At 38.1% G+C, this 18,394-nt stretch overlaps 2 protein-coding genes and 1 long non-coding RNA gene across 6 annotated transcripts; 1 reads left to right on the top strand and 2 right to left on the bottom strand.

The window, feature by feature from the left end:
• Positions 1-464: 464 nt before the first annotated feature.
• Positions 465-6,158, top strand: zgc:56699 (uncharacterized protein LOC405758 homolog). Of its 4 annotated transcripts, none has more exons than XM_038309421.1 (7): positions 465-509; positions 1,520-1,601; positions 1,685-1,782; positions 2,827-2,953; positions 3,036-3,110; positions 3,298-3,355; positions 6,041-6,158. In XM_038309421.1, the coding sequence occupies exons 2-7, from the start codon at positions 1,541-1,543 to the stop codon at positions 6,108-6,110; spliced, it is 489 nt and encodes a 162-aa protein (XP_038165349.1). In that variant the 5' UTR covers positions 465-509; positions 1,520-1,540; the 3' UTR covers positions 6,111-6,158. The 4 variants fall into 4 exon arrangements, with proteins under 4 accessions (XP_038165349.1, XP_038165347.1, XP_038165350.1 ...); XM_038309419.1 differs by lacking the exon at positions 465-509 and adding an exon at positions 665-763; XM_038309422.1 differs by lacking the exon at positions 465-509 and adding an exon at positions 703-763 and having other exon boundaries at positions 1,540-1,601.
• A 1,935-nt stretch (positions 6,159-8,093) lies between these two features.
• On the bottom strand, positions 8,094-14,267 carry nr4a1 (nuclear receptor subfamily 4, group A, member 1). The gene is made up of 7 exons (XM_038309157.1): positions 14,111-14,267; positions 11,983-12,770; positions 11,769-11,898; positions 10,862-11,025; positions 10,550-10,752; positions 10,264-10,442; positions 8,094-8,966 (listed from the first exon to the last, which is right to left on the bottom strand). The coding sequence occupies exons 2-7, from the start codon at positions 12,757-12,759 to the stop codon at positions 8,710-8,712; spliced, it is 1,710 nt and encodes a 569-aa protein (XP_038165085.1). The 5' UTR covers positions 12,760-12,770; positions 14,111-14,267; the 3' UTR covers positions 8,094-8,709.
• Positions 14,268-16,415: 2,148 nt separating this feature from the next.
• Positions 16,416-18,184, bottom strand: LOC119799325. Its single transcript, XR_005282842.1, has 3 exons — positions 18,069-18,184; positions 16,840-16,937; positions 16,416-16,734 (listed from the first exon to the last, which is right to left on the bottom strand). It is a non-coding gene; the product is annotated as an uncharacterized LOC119799325 (long non-coding RNA).
• Positions 18,185-18,394: the final 210 nt, after the last annotated feature.

Below are 18,394 nucleotides of genomic sequence, written 5' to 3'. Positions count from 1 at the left end.
GACTTTAATCTCAGAATTCTGACTTTTTTTAAAATCAGAATTCTGAGTTTAATCTCAGAATTCTGACTTTTTTCTTAGAATTCTTACTTTAATCTCAGAATTCTGACTTTTTCCCCATAATACACTGAAACAAAATTTTAAAATCAGTTACCTTTTTTTCAGTGGCCCTAATCTTCCCCATATTATTGGTGTAGACATGTAACGAAAGTATTTCTGATTCTGATTCCTGGTTGATGGGACAGGTGTTGTGAATTAAACGGTGCCCATCCTGAAAGAGCTCCTGTGTGTCGCTGAATGTGTGCATCGATGACTGAAAGACATCTTTTGCCTCCATGTATCTGTTTACTACAGTGTGTTGAATTTATGTTAACGTGTATTTAAAGACATTCCAAAATTGCAGGGGGGAATATAAAAAAAGTCTAATCAACCAAAATTTTCGCCACCCATGTAGTACCTCTGTGGAACCCCTAGGGGTCGCGGACTCCCTGTTGAAGACCTCTGGTTTAAAGGTATGTTTAAACTTTAAAAATGTCAAACATCTGTATTCAGTAACATTTAAGTGATTAATAAGTTGAAAGAAAAGTTTACAAGATAAAAAAACAAAACAGAAACGCAATCGGAAAGTGCAGACCTCCGCCAACTGCTTCTCGAGTCTTGAGGTCACGTGACCTGTAGAGCTGATATATAAACCCTGGCGCTTTCGCTGCGTCTAAACTTCTTGTGACTCCAGAAACGCCGGTTGAAATTTAATTTTATTTTTATGGTGAGTTTATACGCTTTTACACAGTTTGTCAGAAGCAGTATTGATAGACTGAGTTAAAGCTTACATTTCTAGTGACTGACCGCAGTTAAATCGTAAATAACGAAAAAAGAACCGGCTAGCGGTGTGGATGCTAGTTGTTAGCATATTTGGCTGTGGGAAAACAGTTTAGCCATTTCTCTGGAGGATGACTAGAAGGAAGAACTTTTCCCAAGAACGATAATCGCGAAGTCCTACGAGAATTGATACTGGGCAAGTAAGCTTTCCAGGCAAAGAAAAAGATACGAAAATTTCATTTTGGATGGGTGGGTAGAAAAAAAATCCCATTTAAAATTTCGCCTTTTATGCTGGACCTAAGCCGAAAATGGTGGTGTTGTTGCCAAAACATATTTTAAACCAGTCATGCCCAAACTCTGTTCCCGAGGGCCGCTGTCCAGCAGTTTTTAAAGGTTTTCCTATCTTAGCGCAGCTGATTTTCATTGATTGCCGATTATCACGCTTTTGCTCACCTGCAACCACCGGAATCAGCTGCGCGGTAGGTGGCGCTAATGTGCATTCGACATATTTGCCGACCGCCATTAAACCTCTCAACGAAGAACTTTGGGCATGCCTAGTTTAAAACCTGACTTTTTTTTTTTTATTCAACGATTTTAACATACCTAAAAGTGAAGTGTTCATTAAGTAGAAGAAACATATATCTGCTTTTAAAAATTGTGTGTTTTTTTTTAGTTTTTTTTTTTTTATTATTTTTAACATAAGTTGCTCCAATCTGCATCCAGCATGGCTAACCTACCAAAGATGAGATCCAGCACTGGACCAGTGCAGCTTGCGGAAAATGATGGTAAAACTGAACTTGTTACAATATTATTTCTAAATGGAGACATATGTCTGCTTTCACGCCATTGTTTTACACTTCTCTTTTAGACAACTTGGATCCAGATAGGCTTTTGCAGTGTCCCTTTGATACAAACCACCAAATCCGGTCCTGCCGCTTCCCTTATCACTTGATTAAGTGCAGGAAGGTGAGTTGGTAGGAAATAGGTTTTGGAGTCAGGGTAATGTTGTGGGAACTGATGGTAAGGTTCAAAATGTTTTCTGGTGGAAATCAAATTTTAGATGCACCTGATGGATTATTTGAAACGTCAAAGAATCTGAGCTTCAATTGAATGTCTTCCAATTTATAGGAATCATTCATTTAATTTTCACCCAAAATTTGCTATTAAAAGCCAGAAGAGAAAACAGAGGACCAAAACGACTAATGCTGCAGTGAAGGACACTCAGTGGTTAGCTTAGAATTTTTTTTTATATCAACTTTTTGACTCGTACAATTTAGTGCATCTGAAAAGTATTCACATCTCTGCACTTTTTCCTCATTTGTGTTAAAGACTTATTATAAATGGTATTAAATCTTCCTCAAATGTCTCAACTCATTATGCTATTATGTCAATGTGGAAAGTTTCTTCAGATGAGATTAAATGTATTGAAAATGGATCAATCATATTTCGTCTACAACCTTTTAATACCTTCATGGTAATACCTTGTTTTTCCACCTATGGCAGCAGATCCTGCCTTTGTTTTATTCTGATCCCACAAGTTTAGCTCGCTTCTCTGTAGGCAGTTTGATCGGTTGGCTTGTTAGTAAATCTGAAGTGCTATTGTGGTTTTTATGAAAACATTCCATTTTAAACATTTATTATTTTTGTATTCTAATAAAAAGATGTTTTATTTGGACAATAAACAAACTTAAAGTTGCAGTGGAAATTTAAACACCTCTTTCCATTTTTGTAATTTTTGGAGAGGACTTCCTTCCTTCTTTCCATTTTCAACAGTTACACTTCAAGCACTGGTGGAAAGGAATTGAGTTGAGATTTTGGAGCAAGGGATAAACCACCACAAACCGTTATTGATGTTAATGATGTGAAGATTTCATAGCTCCTACCTGTATGCAGCAATTCTGCATCAAAATAGGATTGTCCCCACTTTCAATATATTGTTTTTTTTTAATTAATAGATTTAATTACTGTTCTGATGCAACTGATGGGTAAGTTGAAATTTTCTTTCCAAAGAATCACCCAGAAATTGCCAAAAAACTGAAAACGTGTCCATATAACGCTCGACACCTAGTTCCCAAGCATGAGCTGGATCATCACATCGAGACCTGCATGAACAAAATATCTGTGGACACTGAAGATGGCAAGTTCATTTTATTTCTGTTATTGATCCCAAACTTTCATTTGCCTTGAGACTGATTTGTGTTTATTAATTTAAATGACAGGAGAGAATGAGCATGGCTGGCATGTCCCTGTCAATACTTGGACAAACCTAAACTCAACTGAGGACTGGGACAAAGGTAAGTTTAAACACAACCAGGTTTAGAGATTAAACTAGTTGTATGTAATGATATACATCAGTGTTGGGCTGGATGAAGATTCTCATATATTTGATGTATGAGAGAAATAATTCTTCAGAGTTAGTATTCTTTAAACAACTGGTAACTTTAAAATGTAAAGTTAACTACTTTTAATTTTGCTTTGCAGAGGAAGATCCTTCTCCAACTCCCTTTGTGTTCGGGGAAACCTCCAAGTTGAAACAAATGTAAGTAGTAGCATTGCCCTCACCTGCCTCTAGGCTTAATGTTTCAGCCTGGTTTTTTACAGGTGTGACTGAATTTCTTTTGGTAGTTAAACCAAAACCGGGTTTAAAACTGCAACTTTTCAGGTTCATTTGCTTTTTTTTTTTTACTGTTTTTCATACAGATAATTAAGGCTTTCATTTAAAATAATGTGAAGGGAAGTGGTAGCCTAGTGGTTAGGAAATAGAGCTTGGAATCTTGAGGTTCTGAGTTTGAGCCCCACTTCCACAGACTTCCACTCTGGCTCTCTGAGGAAGACCCTTGACCCCACACTGCTCCCCAGCGCCGCACAATGGCAGCCCACTACTCCCCAAGGGGATTGGTTAAATGCAGAGTTAAATTTCTTAAGTGTGAGGTCAATCAAGTTCAATAACAACAAATGATTTTGTTAAAGCTACTAAAGATAAGGGGGGGCTATGTTGCAAATTTCAACAAAAGTGGTCGGAAACAAGGAATTCGGGACATGGCTGCAGTCTGTCGACGGGTACCTGTTGGTGGCATTAAAATGATTTCTAAGAGCATTAAAAAACGTTAAAATTGAGTTATTCATTCCTGTATAAACCCTGAATAAGGCCATAAGAGGCGGTAATTATAATGGTAAATTGTGTTAAAAAGACAGTATAAAGTTTTAAATTGAAGAAAGATGCCAATATAATATAGTTCCTAATATTAATTTTTTGTGTGTGTATGTATGTAGATAGATAGATGGATAGATATATCTCTCAATGGAACATGTTTGGTTTTTTTAATGTTTTTTGTAATTCAATATTTTTTTTAAGTTTACAGGTTCCTGGTGTGTATATGCATGCGTCAGATAATGAACTCAAGCCTACATTACCGTGTTAACATGCTTTTCAATCCTTCCTGCACATTCTTTTCAAACTAAACTTTGCTTTAAGCTGTTGTGTGCTTGGAAAAATATAAATTGTAATGTTAAAAACCTAAAAAAAAACTTGACAGGTTAAAAACTTAAGATAAATCACAAGTCAAGTCAATGTCACAAATGAAAAACTTATTTATTTAACTTATTTTAGAGTCACGGTATGTTTATACAAGATAATACTATTAATATAATGTGACTTTTCTAGAGAATCATTATACATAGTTATTTTATACAGGGTTTCCACAGTTTTACATAATTTCAGAATTCCCTGACTTTTACCTGACTCAGGATTAGTTTACCCTGACAAAATAAATACAGCAACAAGACAATAATAATAACATAACAGGTCACCAATTTAACATGTTTAGCTCTATCATTTAAATGCACCTCTCCAATGTCTAAGAGAATTTTTTTTTTTACATTTTTTTATGTATGACCTGCATCACTGTACAGAAGACTGCCATATTTACACTGTGTGCATGGCATACAATTATGCCAATTTTCCTAATCCCTGACCGATAATTTTTAATCTAGGGTTATCTGGGTGGTGGGTGAAACGGGTGGAGGATAAAATAGTTGGTGGGTGTGTTACTGTACTTACATTTTTTTGCCTTGTGGTTGTTTTTAGCCTGCTAAGTCAAAAAAAATTTGTCTAATTCACGCAAATTCCCTTCAAATCATGCAGCTTTTCCAAATTACGTGAGAATGTGTACATATAAAAATAAAAACTACTTCCCCTGGTCGATCAGGGGATGGTTAACATCGAGCCCTGCTTTATATTGTATAGTTTTATTTTGGTGTTTTACAACACTCGTGCTTACGTTGTAGACCTAGTATGTGTGAGTGAGTGTCTGGCTGGCCTCGTGCAAGTGTGGACATTAAGCAGCAGCAGTCACTGTCGTGTCCTTGATAATAACCAAAGCCAGTAAAACCACATTATAGAAGTCTTGGTGATTGTCGTGTGATGATTGATTAATCCACAATGAGTAATCATATTGTGTTTCACATTTGAGCACAGTTTGACTGCGCTTCTATTTTTCTTTTTTTTTTTTTTTTTTTTCGGCGGGGCGTGCGGTAGTGGGCCACCATAGATGGAAAAATGCCAGGGCCAAAAATTGTTCCCTGTCCGACCCTGTACCCAGCGCTGGCGATTCTGTGGTGCCGGAAAAGCTGATCAATTTCTTTTATTCTGGGGCTCGCTTTAATAAAGCAATTTTGGAACGAAATAAAGAGTTGTTGAAGAGGGGATAAAAATAAAAAAATCCCCTTTGTTTTGACATTAAATATCTTGGGAATATTGACACACTAAATTTAAAAAGGGGGAAGGAGGACAAAATGTTGAGAATTCTGCTAATGGCCGCTAAAAAAAGCAATATCCAGCAGATGGCGTACTCTGGCACCTACAGTGGAAGAATGGATTGATGTAATGTAAAGTATGTATGTTATGGAGAAAATGAATTCATCAATAAGTTTGGAGATTGACAAATTTAACAATGTGTGGAAGAGTTGGAGATGATATGTCAAACATCACAAACCAGACTTGGTTTGAAGCATGTGAGCTGTTGGGAGTTTATTCTGTGGAGGTATTGAGGTGGATAATTGGTGAAAGATTTTTACAGAAGACAATAAAATACAAAAAAAAGAAATAATTAGGGGGGGAGAGAAACTGGTCGCATGTGCAACCAAATTAGTCATACAATTCACTCTACTCAACATTTTATTTTTCTATTGTACTGAGCATTTTTATTTTTTTCTTGTCCTACAGAGGGGCGAACAACCTTGGTCCAAACTTCAGAGCTCCCACTACTCTACCATGGTCTGGTTCCAACCAATAGACCCCAAGGCCTGCTGAATCAGTCCTTTTTTTTTTTTTTTTTTTTATTATCTCATTCTGTTTTAGTGTAAAAAAAAAAAAAAAAAAAAAAAAAAACTATAGTTAGGAAAAGCTTTAAATGAGTGGGTGCTTAAGCATTCATCACATACTGTTGAGGAATTGGTGCCATTTTAAGCTTGACAGGAGCCTCGTGCCCTGCGTCGGTATCGGATAACGCTGTACAGGATGTCCAAATCAAGCAGCTATACCGACCTGACCATAAAACTCATCACTTGGCCTTCACCATCAACTTTCAGGAATGTTCCTGAAACTCGTACCTCCTAGGTGTGTTCTCATTGTGAAAGAACACTCGTTCAGTTTCTTTTTTTGTGTGTGTGAGGAGCAGTCTGGTTCTTAGAGCTGGCTTCTTGCCCTACGACTCTGCCTGAAGTTTCTGATCCGTTATTGTCTGCATGCCTAAAGGGGCACGTTCACATTGCTCTCGCTTTCCAGAGTTACAACTGAGGCATTGCGTTGGCTCGGTCATAAGGGAGCTGCTGTCCACGCTATCTTTATCAGCGTACCATCACACAGGGAGGCTGTGTAATCAGTGATGCTGACTATCCAGTTTCTCTTGTTGCATAAGCTCTAGATGTTTGCAAGGTTATGAAAGCATCAGTTTTATGTTCCGTTACTGTACCAGACCTGAGATTGGTGCGTTGCAGAACACCTGCTCATGCTACATTATCACTTCAAGTTGATTGTAAATGTTAGTGGAGTTGGTCGAACAGCTGTCCAAATTTCAGTCATCGGAACCAAACTGTGCCCTTTGCATTAAGGAGAGTGATTTTAAGATTGTTATAATTTAGGCCTACCAGAAGAGAAAGCAAAGCCACATTGTAATTGTTCTTTTTTAATATGCATATTTGCCTGCTAATTTCAGTGTTTATATGACAAAAAAAACACTACATAAAGATAAATATGGAGCTCTTTGGTGTTAAAATAAATGCATCCAAATGACACTTGATCCTAAAGGCATTCTGTTAAACCCTAAGCATGGTGGTAAAATCATGCTGTGGGGTACAATCTCTCCTATATGAGCTTGTGCATTGCAGAGGGAATCTCTAGAAGATCGACTACCTTCCAGTCATTTAAACCTGCCTAAAATAAAAGCCAAAGGACAATCTTGGACACAATGATCCCAAATGCAAAGCCTGGTCAGATAGACTAACATCAGGACTCTGGACTGTCTTTAAAAACCAGGCCCCTGCCATAAAACTAGTTTTGTTTAGATGCATAGTAACTGAAGGTCTCAAAATGGGCTTAGTGTTCCGACTGCTTCTGTGGTGCTGACTTTGCTTTACAATAGACTGAGACCAGTTGGTATTTCTGGCTAATCGTGATTGGCTCATCTCTTTTTTTTTTTTTTTTTTTTTCCTTTTTTTTTTTTTCACTGTAGTGTCTTTGCTGTTTTTAAACAAACACATTTTTGCCTTGTTTTGTTTTATTTATTTTTTTTGCAACATTTTATTAAACTGTTCATGTCTGAAGAGTTTGGTTGTCCTTTCTGCTCCAGTCTCTCTCACTCCAGGCTCTTTATTTCAGCTAATCAATGATCCAATTTCTTTTGGTCTTACCATGTTGGAGTCATGATGTCCTCAGGGGACCTCGGTAGGCCTACTACAAGCACCGTGACACATTCATGCTTTCATAAAACCAAATAGCATAACATGATGATAGAGCAGTCTAGGTTATTTGAGACAAGGCAGGGGGAGTTCCATCGCTTTCTAAATGGAGACTAGTACATATCTGGGTGGGGGGGTGCATGGGGGTCATCCACTGGCTGCTAAAATAAGTCTGTACTTTACACAGGCTTACAAGCTGACAGTATGTCTTGATGGTTGCAAAAAAAAAAAACTTGAAGATGAAATGGGAAATTCTGCATTTATTTCAGTTTCAGAAGTTCCACCTTTACATATAGAAAAAAATCACTGTACATTGAATATTTGTTTTAAAACAGCTGTTTAATACAGATTGAAATAACGTGTGTAAGACTCTACATAAAGAGGAAAGAACACACTGATATTAGCTGATCATTGCCGATTCATGATACATGAATGCTGCTGCCGAATATGTGAATTTCAGCTAATTACTCACCAAAAAATTCTGGTGGTGTTAAATATAAAGTGTAAATAAGCTTTAAGACTTATGCCCCACATGTTGAGAAAAGAAAAATCTATACGGAAGTTGGTTTTGTAAAATAATTTGAATAAAACTATTTTCACTTATGTTTCAGATCTCCCATAATGCTTCCTGCTTGCATTTGGTGAAAAAGCTGCACAATGTATGTATTCACATTATAGCCGATTGGACATGCTTGTCAGCATTCCCTCGCTCACAATAGTCACCATTTGGTCTTTTGAATGGACCTTTCCTATTCCGTCTTCAGACGAAAGCTTTCCAAAACAATCCACCATGATGGTTACGTCGTACTCGATCCATAAGCTGTCAACAAGCGTCAACTAAGTAGCACCAAACTACAGGATTGCTAAGGATATAGTCCATATTTTTCCCACCATTTCACCTGAAGCGGGTGAAAAAGCAAACGATTTTCCTACATTTCAAAATAATAGCGTGTCCATAAAAATCTTTTCCACAATTGGAGGTTGGGGAACAACATCCGAGAGTTTCAGGTAGAAGATACGCTGGCGGCCTTGCGTGCTCAGAGTCCTGAGGTCGGGCAGCTTCCCAAGGAGTCTGGACAAGTAATTAGGTGGCAAAGACTCTGAACTGCATCCAGACATGTGGTTTTTAAGGCAGGTGATGAGCTGGTTCTGAAAGTCCTCCACCCGTTTGGGCTCCTTTAAACCATGACGATCTGCAAGTAGAAAGAAAAACAACATCCTTTAGATTTTAAACTTTTTTTTTCCAACAACATTGCATTATTTTCTCTCCCTTGTGAAATGATCTATATTATTTGAACCACCGCAGCATATTTTAGTGGGATTTCAGGTTATGGAGCAAACAGGATTATTTGTAAAGTTAAGTTTGTTTTGATATGCAAACTGATAAAGGAACAAAGTTGTTCTCCCACTAAACACCTTTTTATATAACCAATTTTCTGCACTTACAGTTTATTTTTCTTTGCATCTTACCACCTTTTTAGTCAGATTAGGAGTTCTGTGTACATCATTTCATTCCTAGCACCGGTATTTTATTGGATTTGACTAGGCCATTGATCAACCATTTAAGAGAAGCTCTTGCTGCATGTTTGAAGCCATGATGTGCTGAGAGGGAACCCCCCCATATCTTTAGTAGCTTTAAGTACGGTAGGCTTTTTCCCCGAATTGTCCGAAATGTATCACTTATCTTCCCAGACACATTTAATACATTTTTCTATTACTGTTGTAGAAAAAGTTCCCTGCACCATGAAGCTGCCAACAGCTAATTTCAGCCTAGAAATTATGTGATCAGGGTTTCTTGGTACTAGTTCTGCATAGAAATGGTGTTCATTCTCAATCTGTCAAGCTAAACTGCTACTTTCTACTTCAAATATGCCGTTTCAGGTAGTAGCGTTGTATTGGAAGGTTAGTTGTCACGCTACATTTTTGAGATGATGGACTTATCAGAGCTCAATAAGCTTTTTAATCCCTTGGATAATGTTTTAAGATATAATTTTGCTTTTCATTCTGATGTTTCTGCTGTGTTCCTTAGTCTTCATGATTGTTTTTTCCCTTTATGTTCTCTAAAAACAACTTTTGTCTTCACAGAACAGCTGGACTAGTACTAAAATCAGGTGATTTTTATTTAGGTGGACCCTATTAAGGTGACTGATATATGGAAGACACTCTTGTGTTGATTTACATAAGATAAAAACAAGATTTGTGTTTGTAAGTTGATAAAATGTAAAAAAAAAAAAAAAAAAAAAAAAAAAAAGGTTCAGTGAGTGTGTGGGAGTCTTGGGCAGAGACGTTAACCTTTACTCCGACATGCAGCTGTTATATATCACTTGTCATAAATTAGCTTATGTTACTCTTTGCCATGCATCTGTTCCTCCAGTTCTATGTTACTTAAACACAATAAAACCTGAAGGAGGTTTACTGTTTGTATTCTTTGCATGCTGCCAAAGCATGTGTCTCTTTGAACTTAAATGGAGATCAGAATGTCAGTCATACCAGTGATTATAACCAAGGCAGCGAGGCAGGCGAGCGATTCTTCATCCAGCTTCATGCAGCGGAGGCTTTGAGAAAACTCCAGGATGGAGACGATCCACTCCCCGAAGCTTTGAATGCACTGCGTTTTGTGGAGGACGGTGCCGTCGCAGAAGATGAGTTCCCCTGTGTCTGGCTGTGACCTTTTTTAAAAGCATAAAAAAAAAAGTTGATTTTGGTGTTTTTTTTGTAATGTCTATAATTTGTTAACGTCCCCAAATCTAAACAAATGGTTAGAAGTGGTACTGACCGGTATGCCAGACGCAGAATGAAGAGTTCGATGAATGCACACTCCAGCAGAAGTTCCTGATCCTCGTGACAGAAATCGGAGAAACCAGGGATGTCCTTAGCCCATTTCCTGATGGACTCGAAGGATGATGTGAGGAGGTCATAAAACAGTTTGACATGACTGAGATCTTCTTTCTGGTCCATGCTGAATTTCTGCTCAGCATACTGCAAATAAAGAACAAAACAGATGTTAGGTCACATGATTTGGTTAAAGTACACCATCTGAACTGAAAAGGAATACATAGGAAAATAGGATAAAGGTGTTTATTCTCACCTTAGAATAATCCAGAGCTCCCATAGAGGGGTTAGACTCTGTTTGGGCCCTAACCAGCGAAGCAATCATGTTCACTTGGGACATGGGGGCTGGCGTGTCCTGGACCACTTTTGGCTTTGAAGGAAGGCGACCTCTACGGCCTTTCAGGCTGTCTGTCCTCACAACTGTAAGAACAAAAAAAATTACAGTTATTTAATGTTTATGGTTTACCAATCAGAGACCATAAAGGGTAGCCTAAAGGATGAATCTTTTTTTTTTTGCGTCAATTTCTTTTCTTTCTCTTTAATGAATCAGGGATGTTTCTTAATGTCCCGTAAGGTTCAGTAAAAAAAAAAAAAAAAAACACCTGAACAGAGACACTCCTAAATCTGTTCGGTTCTCCTAACAGTTGAGGTTTATTTGACTACCTGATGCGATTCTCCAAAACATACGCTTTACCTTAAATTTTACTTGATAAATCATGAAAATTTTTTCAAGCATTTCTGAATATTTTAATGCAGGATGCAAATTCCCTTTAAAAGAAACTATTATATGAAGGTTATTGTCTTAAAGCAGCAGAACAGATTATTTTCTAAAGATGAGCACAGATTTAGTTAGAATTAGATCAGGCTACAAACAGGCTTCCTTGTTAAATAACTTTACATTTTTAATGTAATATTCAAACATTGGCGTTGTGTTAGATGTGTTCTCTGATGTTGCAGGTGGAAACAGAATGATTAACCTGAGCTCACAGAGTGAGGACTCATGTTTTATGCTATAGGTTAGGAGATACCTGAGGATAGGAAGTCCTTGTATGCACTGACTATGAAGCTGTGACAAAGTATTTTCATAGTGTATGATTTTTCTCTAGTTGCCTCTCAGCTGATCTCTAGTATGAAATCCCAAGAATTTCCTGCATTTTTCTCACCTTCCTTCACCATTCCCACAGCGAGGCACTTCTGGAAGCGGCAGAACTGGCACCGATTGCGTCTCCTCTTATCCACCGGACAGTCTTTGTTTGCATTGCAAACATATCGGGAATTTTTCTGCACTGTGCGCTGTTAAACACGACACAAGAGTTTCAAACATCTGCAAGACTGACAAAGATAACGGTGTTCTATATACGTCTGTGAAATGTTTACCTTGAAAAAGCCTTTACATCCCTCACAGGTGCGAACCCCATAGTGCTGACAGGAGGCGTGGTCTCCACACACAGCACAGTCACCTTCATTTCCACGTTTCAGCTTGGGCGATAAGCTAGTGTCCAGCTGTTCGCTGCCATGAAGACCGAGTCCCTGCTCCCTCACAACAGATGGGAAGGTCAGTCCGGAAGGAAGAGGATGAGCCAAAGCAAACAGTTCCTGCTCTTGCAAAAGTGACGGACTAAAAGAAGACACGTCCTCTGCAGGCCCAGAACTGAATGGAAATAAAGTGGATGCATTTGGTCCTGAGATGTCCTTAGCCATCCAACATTCAGGACTGGCTGAATATGTCCCAAAGACTGAGTCCCAGTTCGAGGCCTGCTGGGCCTGGAATCCAGGCGTTGAGGGAGATGAGGCTGCTGCAGGGCTGCCATAATAATCCGACCCACTGGGAGACATGGCCTCATTCGGGTAGTTCAGCATAAGTGACCCTGGGTAGCAGCCGTAAATTTGAAGCTCCTCCATGCTGTAATGTCCCTCCTGGTCCGAAGGAGAGGTCACATGGGCAGGGGCTGTAGTGAACTGGCAAGAATAGGCTTCATAGTCCTCAGAGGGCGTGCGCAGCACCTGGCTGGCGCTGGCCAGAGAGGAGGTTGAGACGGGGTCCCGTGGGTTACTCATGTCCAACCAAGAGGTGAGATCTATACCCTGAGACTCCAAGCTGCTCATGCTGTTCTCATAGAACTGAGATCCATGCTGGGGATGTATGCATGTCATGGCTGCAAAAACTGTAAAAAAGGTTTAAGAAATGTTAAATAGAGGAAGACAAGTCAGCTTTTTTAGTGCTTTTCAAAATATTTAGACCTCTAAATCTACATTTTCTCATGCTACAACTACTGTCTACAGTGGGCGCTAATGGGATTGTCTAAATATAAAGTAGTAAATTATAGTTAAGTGAAAGGATGGTTTTCAACCTTTAAAGTTTAAAAAAAATAAAGTACAAATGTACTTTGCATTCCTCATTCTCATTGTCTTGTGTCTATGGTTTTTGATCAACCATTTTTTTGCTCTTCATCTCTAGATCTTTCGGAGTGAGCATGTATGTTGTGATCTGAGTTTATTTTTGAAGAGGCAGATCAGACAGAGGCTCCTTTGCGTATAAAAGTCATGTTTTTTTCCACAGATGTAAAGTTAAGTCTGTTTGAAGACTTTGACTAGGCCAATCTAACAAATATACTTTAATCCTTCAACAGTAGCTTTGGCTGTATGTTCATAGTTGTTCTCAAGCTGAAAGGTGAACCTAAAAACATAACTCTTTTACAGCTTTAAACTAGTTTTCTTCTGTGTATTTAACTTTTTTTTTTATCTGCCAATCAACTCTGACCAGCTTCTCCTGTCAAAGCGTGACGCTGCCTCAACATGCGTTACTATTGTTTTTTCATGGTGATGCACAGAGCTGCTTTTCTCTCAAACCTTGAATATTCAATCTTAACAAAAAATAATCTGTAGCACTGCTTAGAAATTGAAAAAACAACTCAGACTCCATATAATAAGATAGGTTTCACATTATAATTAAATTATATTAAAATTACACAATACTTTCAAAATGTGTTTTTAATCAAAAATGTAAACACAATAAACAGAGTAAAACCCTAGAACTTTTACAGGTTATTTTAAACCTTTATTTATTAAGATATATGTTGATGACGTCATTTCAGAAATTAAATTTGGCTTCCTAGGGGGTTTGTAGGTTTCCATAAAACTGGTATGGCAGCCTAGAAGGTTTAGTGCTGGTTATAATACCAGTCACATCATTATTTATCAGCTGCTTCATAGAAACCCTGAAGTGCAGAGAGATTGGATTTTAAAGCATCGGCACCCGTCCAACATATAACACATGGTGCACAACAAGTTGGCTCAAATTAACTCATCTATGCCAAGGATAATAAAACATTTTGATCAATTCACTCTTAAATTCATTATTATTTTATTACAAGCGACTGTCTTTTTCCAATATCTTATAATTATGAAGCCACTGCAACCGAAACAATAATGAAAATGAACGTATTTAAAGAGCGTTAAGTTTGTTTTGTTTTTCACCTAATTAGGAATTAAAAGTATTTCTTACCTTTCTGGTCCGAAGGGGTGTTCAAACCGTCTATGAAGGAGCGTCTGTCATGTCCAGCGTCTGTCTCCCAGCTGAGCGGCGGTCCCTGCTCCTCGCTCAGCTCTTATACTTTACTTCAGCGTCTCCATGACGCCACAGAGAGGTTTCCACGCGAGTGAACGCGGTGGGCGGGGAGGTTTCCAAGCCGCAGCCAATCAGGGAGCTCGCTCGACAGAATAGCTGCCTGATGACGCACTACGGGATTCCGTTGACGCGCATTCAGCGAAGAACCGCAGCATTGTCCTCCAGACAGAGACCTGAGCGCGAATCCAGCCCAGTAAATCCGAATTAAAACGTTTCCCGCATCAGATAGGCTGTAGGAGCTTGCATCTGTCTTTTCTGATTTATCATTTGTTTAGTTTCTTTCTTTTACTTTTTCTTGTGCTACAACTGAATAGGAAACAATTAGGGGAGGAAATTATTTCATCATTTAGAAAACAGGAAGTCCTTGGTATTCTTTTCTATTCTTAGATGTTCTTTTAAAAAGAACTACTAGAAGGGTTAGCAAAAGCCACACAGAGATATGCACTGACAACAAGATGCCAAAGTCTTAATTATTTTTTCTTTTTTTCAAGAGTTTGGAACAACTACACAAAGGTTAAAGAATACAAATGTAAAGAAATCAGTCAATTCTCTCAATATTTGCTAAGTTAGTTTGCTATTCATCTTATTAATCATTACTCATGTCATGTGTGTATTTATAGCCTTGCAAAGAGCAATTGACTTGAGTTTCAGACAGTGTGCAATGCCAGCCCTTGAATCCCATCTGCCAATCTGGGCACATGGCATACCAGAGATTAAAATATTAGATGAAATTCACTAAATTATACTTTATCCCATGGTGCATAGATAAGAGGTCGGTCCTGAATGGGCTTTGGAGACATGTTAAGAGCGGCAAGCTGCCAACTCTGTAGTCTTAATCAGCTCTAAATGCTTAAATTAAACTGGTGATAGGGTATGTTTGTGTTTGCGTTGGGGTCAGGTCAGGACAGCTTTCAAAAACATGTTTTTAGGACACAAATAAAACATATTCTAACAGATGACTATAAATATGTTAAAAATGCAACATAATTTTTAATTAAAAAAAGTGATGAAGGCGAGTTTTTTATCATTACCGGCACAATTTAATTCTTTTTCTTTGTTTTTGTTTTTTAGCTATTTTGCAAATGGAAAAAAAAGAATGTGCTTTCTGTTTCCATCCATCCATCCATCCATCCATCCATCCATCCATCCATCCATCCATCCATCCATCAATTTGGCTCATTTGTCTGAATTATTCTTAAATTGTTGCCCGTACAGTAAAGTATGGTACTCCCTTAAAAATGTCTTCCATTTTTCCTCTCTTTCTCATGAATTTCTACATTTATTCAACACTAGATTAATTTGATCTCATGCTTAAGCTTATTATCATGTTTGGCGGCAAAACTTGCGCCATTAATAATAGAGTGGCCCACCTCTTTAATTTATAAATCTCCAAACATCAAGTTAGCTTCTTTAATTGTTGGAGGTGTTGTTGATCAGGAGAGAGGTTATTTAATCCACGGATAACTGCTGCTTTGTTTAGTCTAGTATATAAGACAGGAGGGCTGCAGTTTTAAGAGCCGGATCTATCTACAAGATGAAAAAAAACAACAGCAAAGTTTGATCCTTTGTAGTTTGCATGCAGATGTAAATGAAGCAGAGTAGATCTACTATCTACTACGCTTTGCATCTTTTCCCCCCTGGAATTATACATCCTATTTAGACCTAATGATAAACATTTATTAATTTAGATGTTTCCAATCCCTGAATAACTTTGGAATTCAATTTATAGCTTTCATTTGTTATTTTTAGAAAATACATACTCCTGTTTTTCAGAGTAAAACTCTGAGAACTCAGCAGTACGCCAGAGAACTCAGATGACATGCGCAACTGCAATCATCTGAATTCTAACTGGTGATCATTTGGAAATTGTTTGAATTGTTTGAAATTGTAGATCTTTTAATTTTGCATTGAGTTTATGAGGGTGATCAACCATATTAAGGTTTAGGGTTTAATTAAGAACCTCATGGAGATTCAAAACAAAATAAAATTTAACTTTTAGAGGTGAATCTGCTGCTGTGCTTCTACAACTCAATCTAAAGGTCAATAACTAATAGCCTGTATTCCCCTTAAGGATTTTCTGATAAAACAAAAATGTTTTTTTTCAAGTTCCCTGTGTTGTAAAGAAGTGAAGTAGTTTCAAACTGTCATGTTTTACAGTAACTTCTTCTACACTCATGCAGAATCCTATGCTGGAAGTACAGGTTAAAATAACAAAAGTGTTTATTTACACAGATTAATAATAGAAATTCTTGAGAGAAGATTCTGTTTGTGGTTGGCAGTGTGAGGAATTGAGAAGGAGGAGCCATATCTAGCCAACAGTAGACAAGGAAGTGAATACTGCAGGAGGAGGATTCTAGAGTGGTTTTCCGTCTGGAGGTGGATGGAAAAAGTTGAGGGAGAAACAGAGATCCCAGTGATATGTGGGGATCTCCGGTAAGGATTTGTCTTCCTGCAGCAGTTTTGTTGGGGTGGAGCATGAGGGGCTGGAGATCCTTAGAGTGCTGGAGAGAGCAGACAGGCGGATGATCGCTGGGGCTGACAGAGCTACAGAGGACGACAGTGATGCAGGAAGTGGTGGCCCAGTGGTTAGAGAGCAGGGGATTTACCTCCTCGAGATGCAGCTTGAGTGCTTCAAACCTCACACTCTCAGTCATGGGTTAACCCCACAGAGCTCCCTGAAGAGCTGCAAGCTGCTTACTGCTACCTAAGGCATTGGTTAGATCATAATGGTTGTGATTACAATTTCAAATATAAAAAATATTCAGTTTGATTTGGTAGAAGTATTAATAGAGGTCTGTCTCAGGGGGCTAGACCATTTGTGACACGCTTGCCTTGGGTTCTCTCTGGATACTCCAACTTCCTGCCTAATCTAAAATGACTTTTAGGTTAATTGGTGACTCTAAATTGTGCTTAGGTGTACGTGTGGACGAATTGGGGAAAATACTGGATACCTTTAAGATCATGATACCCTGGAAAACATAACCTGAAGATAACTGTTAACGCTGAATGGCAAAATACAACTACAGCAAAGACTAAAGAATGATGGATAGGAGATAACAGAAAAGCCACCAAAACGGAATAGTTAAACTAACAAGTAATTAAAAAATTATATAAATCCTAACAGCAAGCATGAGATAACATAAATCAAAGCCCAACAGAACCAAACACCAAAAACCCAGAGCAGCAGATCTTGACAGTTTAGAGCCCTAAAGTCTGTCTTTCTGATCTTTTCTTGAACTAATTTGGGGTTGGACATGATGTTTTAATTTTTGAGATATTTCATCCTACCTCCCTTGAGGGTAAGGTTCTTTTAAGTGTTTTTTTTAATTCTAACAGGTTTGTGTATAATCAAGCATGTGCCGAATGCATATTTTAAGCTAGGGGGACTTTTTTCCTTTTTCCTTTTAATAAATTAAATCAAAAACTGATTTATACCTAAATAAGCTTTAAATAGGTATACTTTAAACTTACAAATTAAAACTGAATTTTATATTTACTCTTTAATAATATCTTTTGCTCAGGATTTGCAAAATGTAAATTACGGAAAAAAAATCTGTAAGTGCTGAAATACGTTTTCTCTACACTATTTTAGAATGCAAAATGAAAACATTTTAGAGATAAGTGCCCCTCTTATCTAGTCTATTTTGGGCATACACACAGAGGGAAGGCATGTGTCGCCCCAACAGTTCGCTTAATTCCAAAAACTGAAACACCCAGCTGCTGCTTCAGACTTGGCATTCTGTCCAAACAATCTGACACAGACATTTGTGAAACAGGACGATGAAAAGCACCCCATAGTAGTCATGTGTAGAAAAAAAAGCTTGCTTGTAATTACCTCAATAACTTCACAGTCTTGTACCCCTGACAACAAGCTAAGCAACAGCAGCCTCCTCAGATGGGCACTGGGTGTCAGCAGATAAAGTTACGTCTGATTCGTCTCACATTCTGAACTCAAACCTGCAAGGTGGAGACAGACCACTCAGGTTCTGACATGCCTTTATTCCCACCGCCTGCTTCTTTGCCACAGGTCATGTGTTTTTATACAGGTTTTGCCACATGTGCACTGTATCCTTATAACCAAACATGCTTAGAAAATCTGAGTGTACATGCATTGTTTATATAATATGATCTCTGTACATAGCAGAAGAACAAATAGTGTTT

Source organism: Cyprinodon tularosa, unplaced genomic scaffold (assembly GCF_016077235.1).
Source record: "Cyprinodon tularosa strain WSP-4 unplaced genomic scaffold, ASM1607723v1 ctg66, whole genome shotgun sequence".
NCBI classification, from domain to species: Eukaryota; Metazoa; Chordata; class Actinopteri; order Cyprinodontiformes; family Cyprinodontidae; genus Cyprinodon; species Cyprinodon tularosa.
This window is presented reverse-complemented; position numbering and strand designations above follow the sequence as displayed.

Excerpts from the sequence above, each read along its gene's own strand:
- zgc:56699 (XM_038309419.1), top strand. Across the intron at positions 1,602-1,684 it reads GCAGCTTGCGGAAAATGATG|ACAACTTGGATCCAGATAGG; the intron begins GTAAAACTGAAC and ends CTTCTCTTTTAG. Across the intron at positions 3,356-6,040 it reads ACCTCCAAGTTGAAACAAAT|AGGGGCGAACAACCTTGGTC; the intron begins GTAAGTAGTAGC and ends CTTGTCCTACAG.
- nr4a1 (XM_038309157.1), bottom strand. The coding sequence starts at position 12,759 with ATGACATGCATACATCCCCAGCATGGATCTCAGTTCTATGAGAACAGC. Across the intron at positions 10,753-10,861 it reads GAGCTCTGGATTATTCTAAG|TATGCTGAGCAGAAATTCAG; the intron begins GTGAGAATAAAC and ends CTTTATTTGCAG. Across the intron at positions 10,443-10,549 it reads ATTCTGCGTCTGGCATACCG|GTCACAGCCAGACACAGGGG; the intron begins GTCAGTACCACT and ends CTTTTAAAAAAG.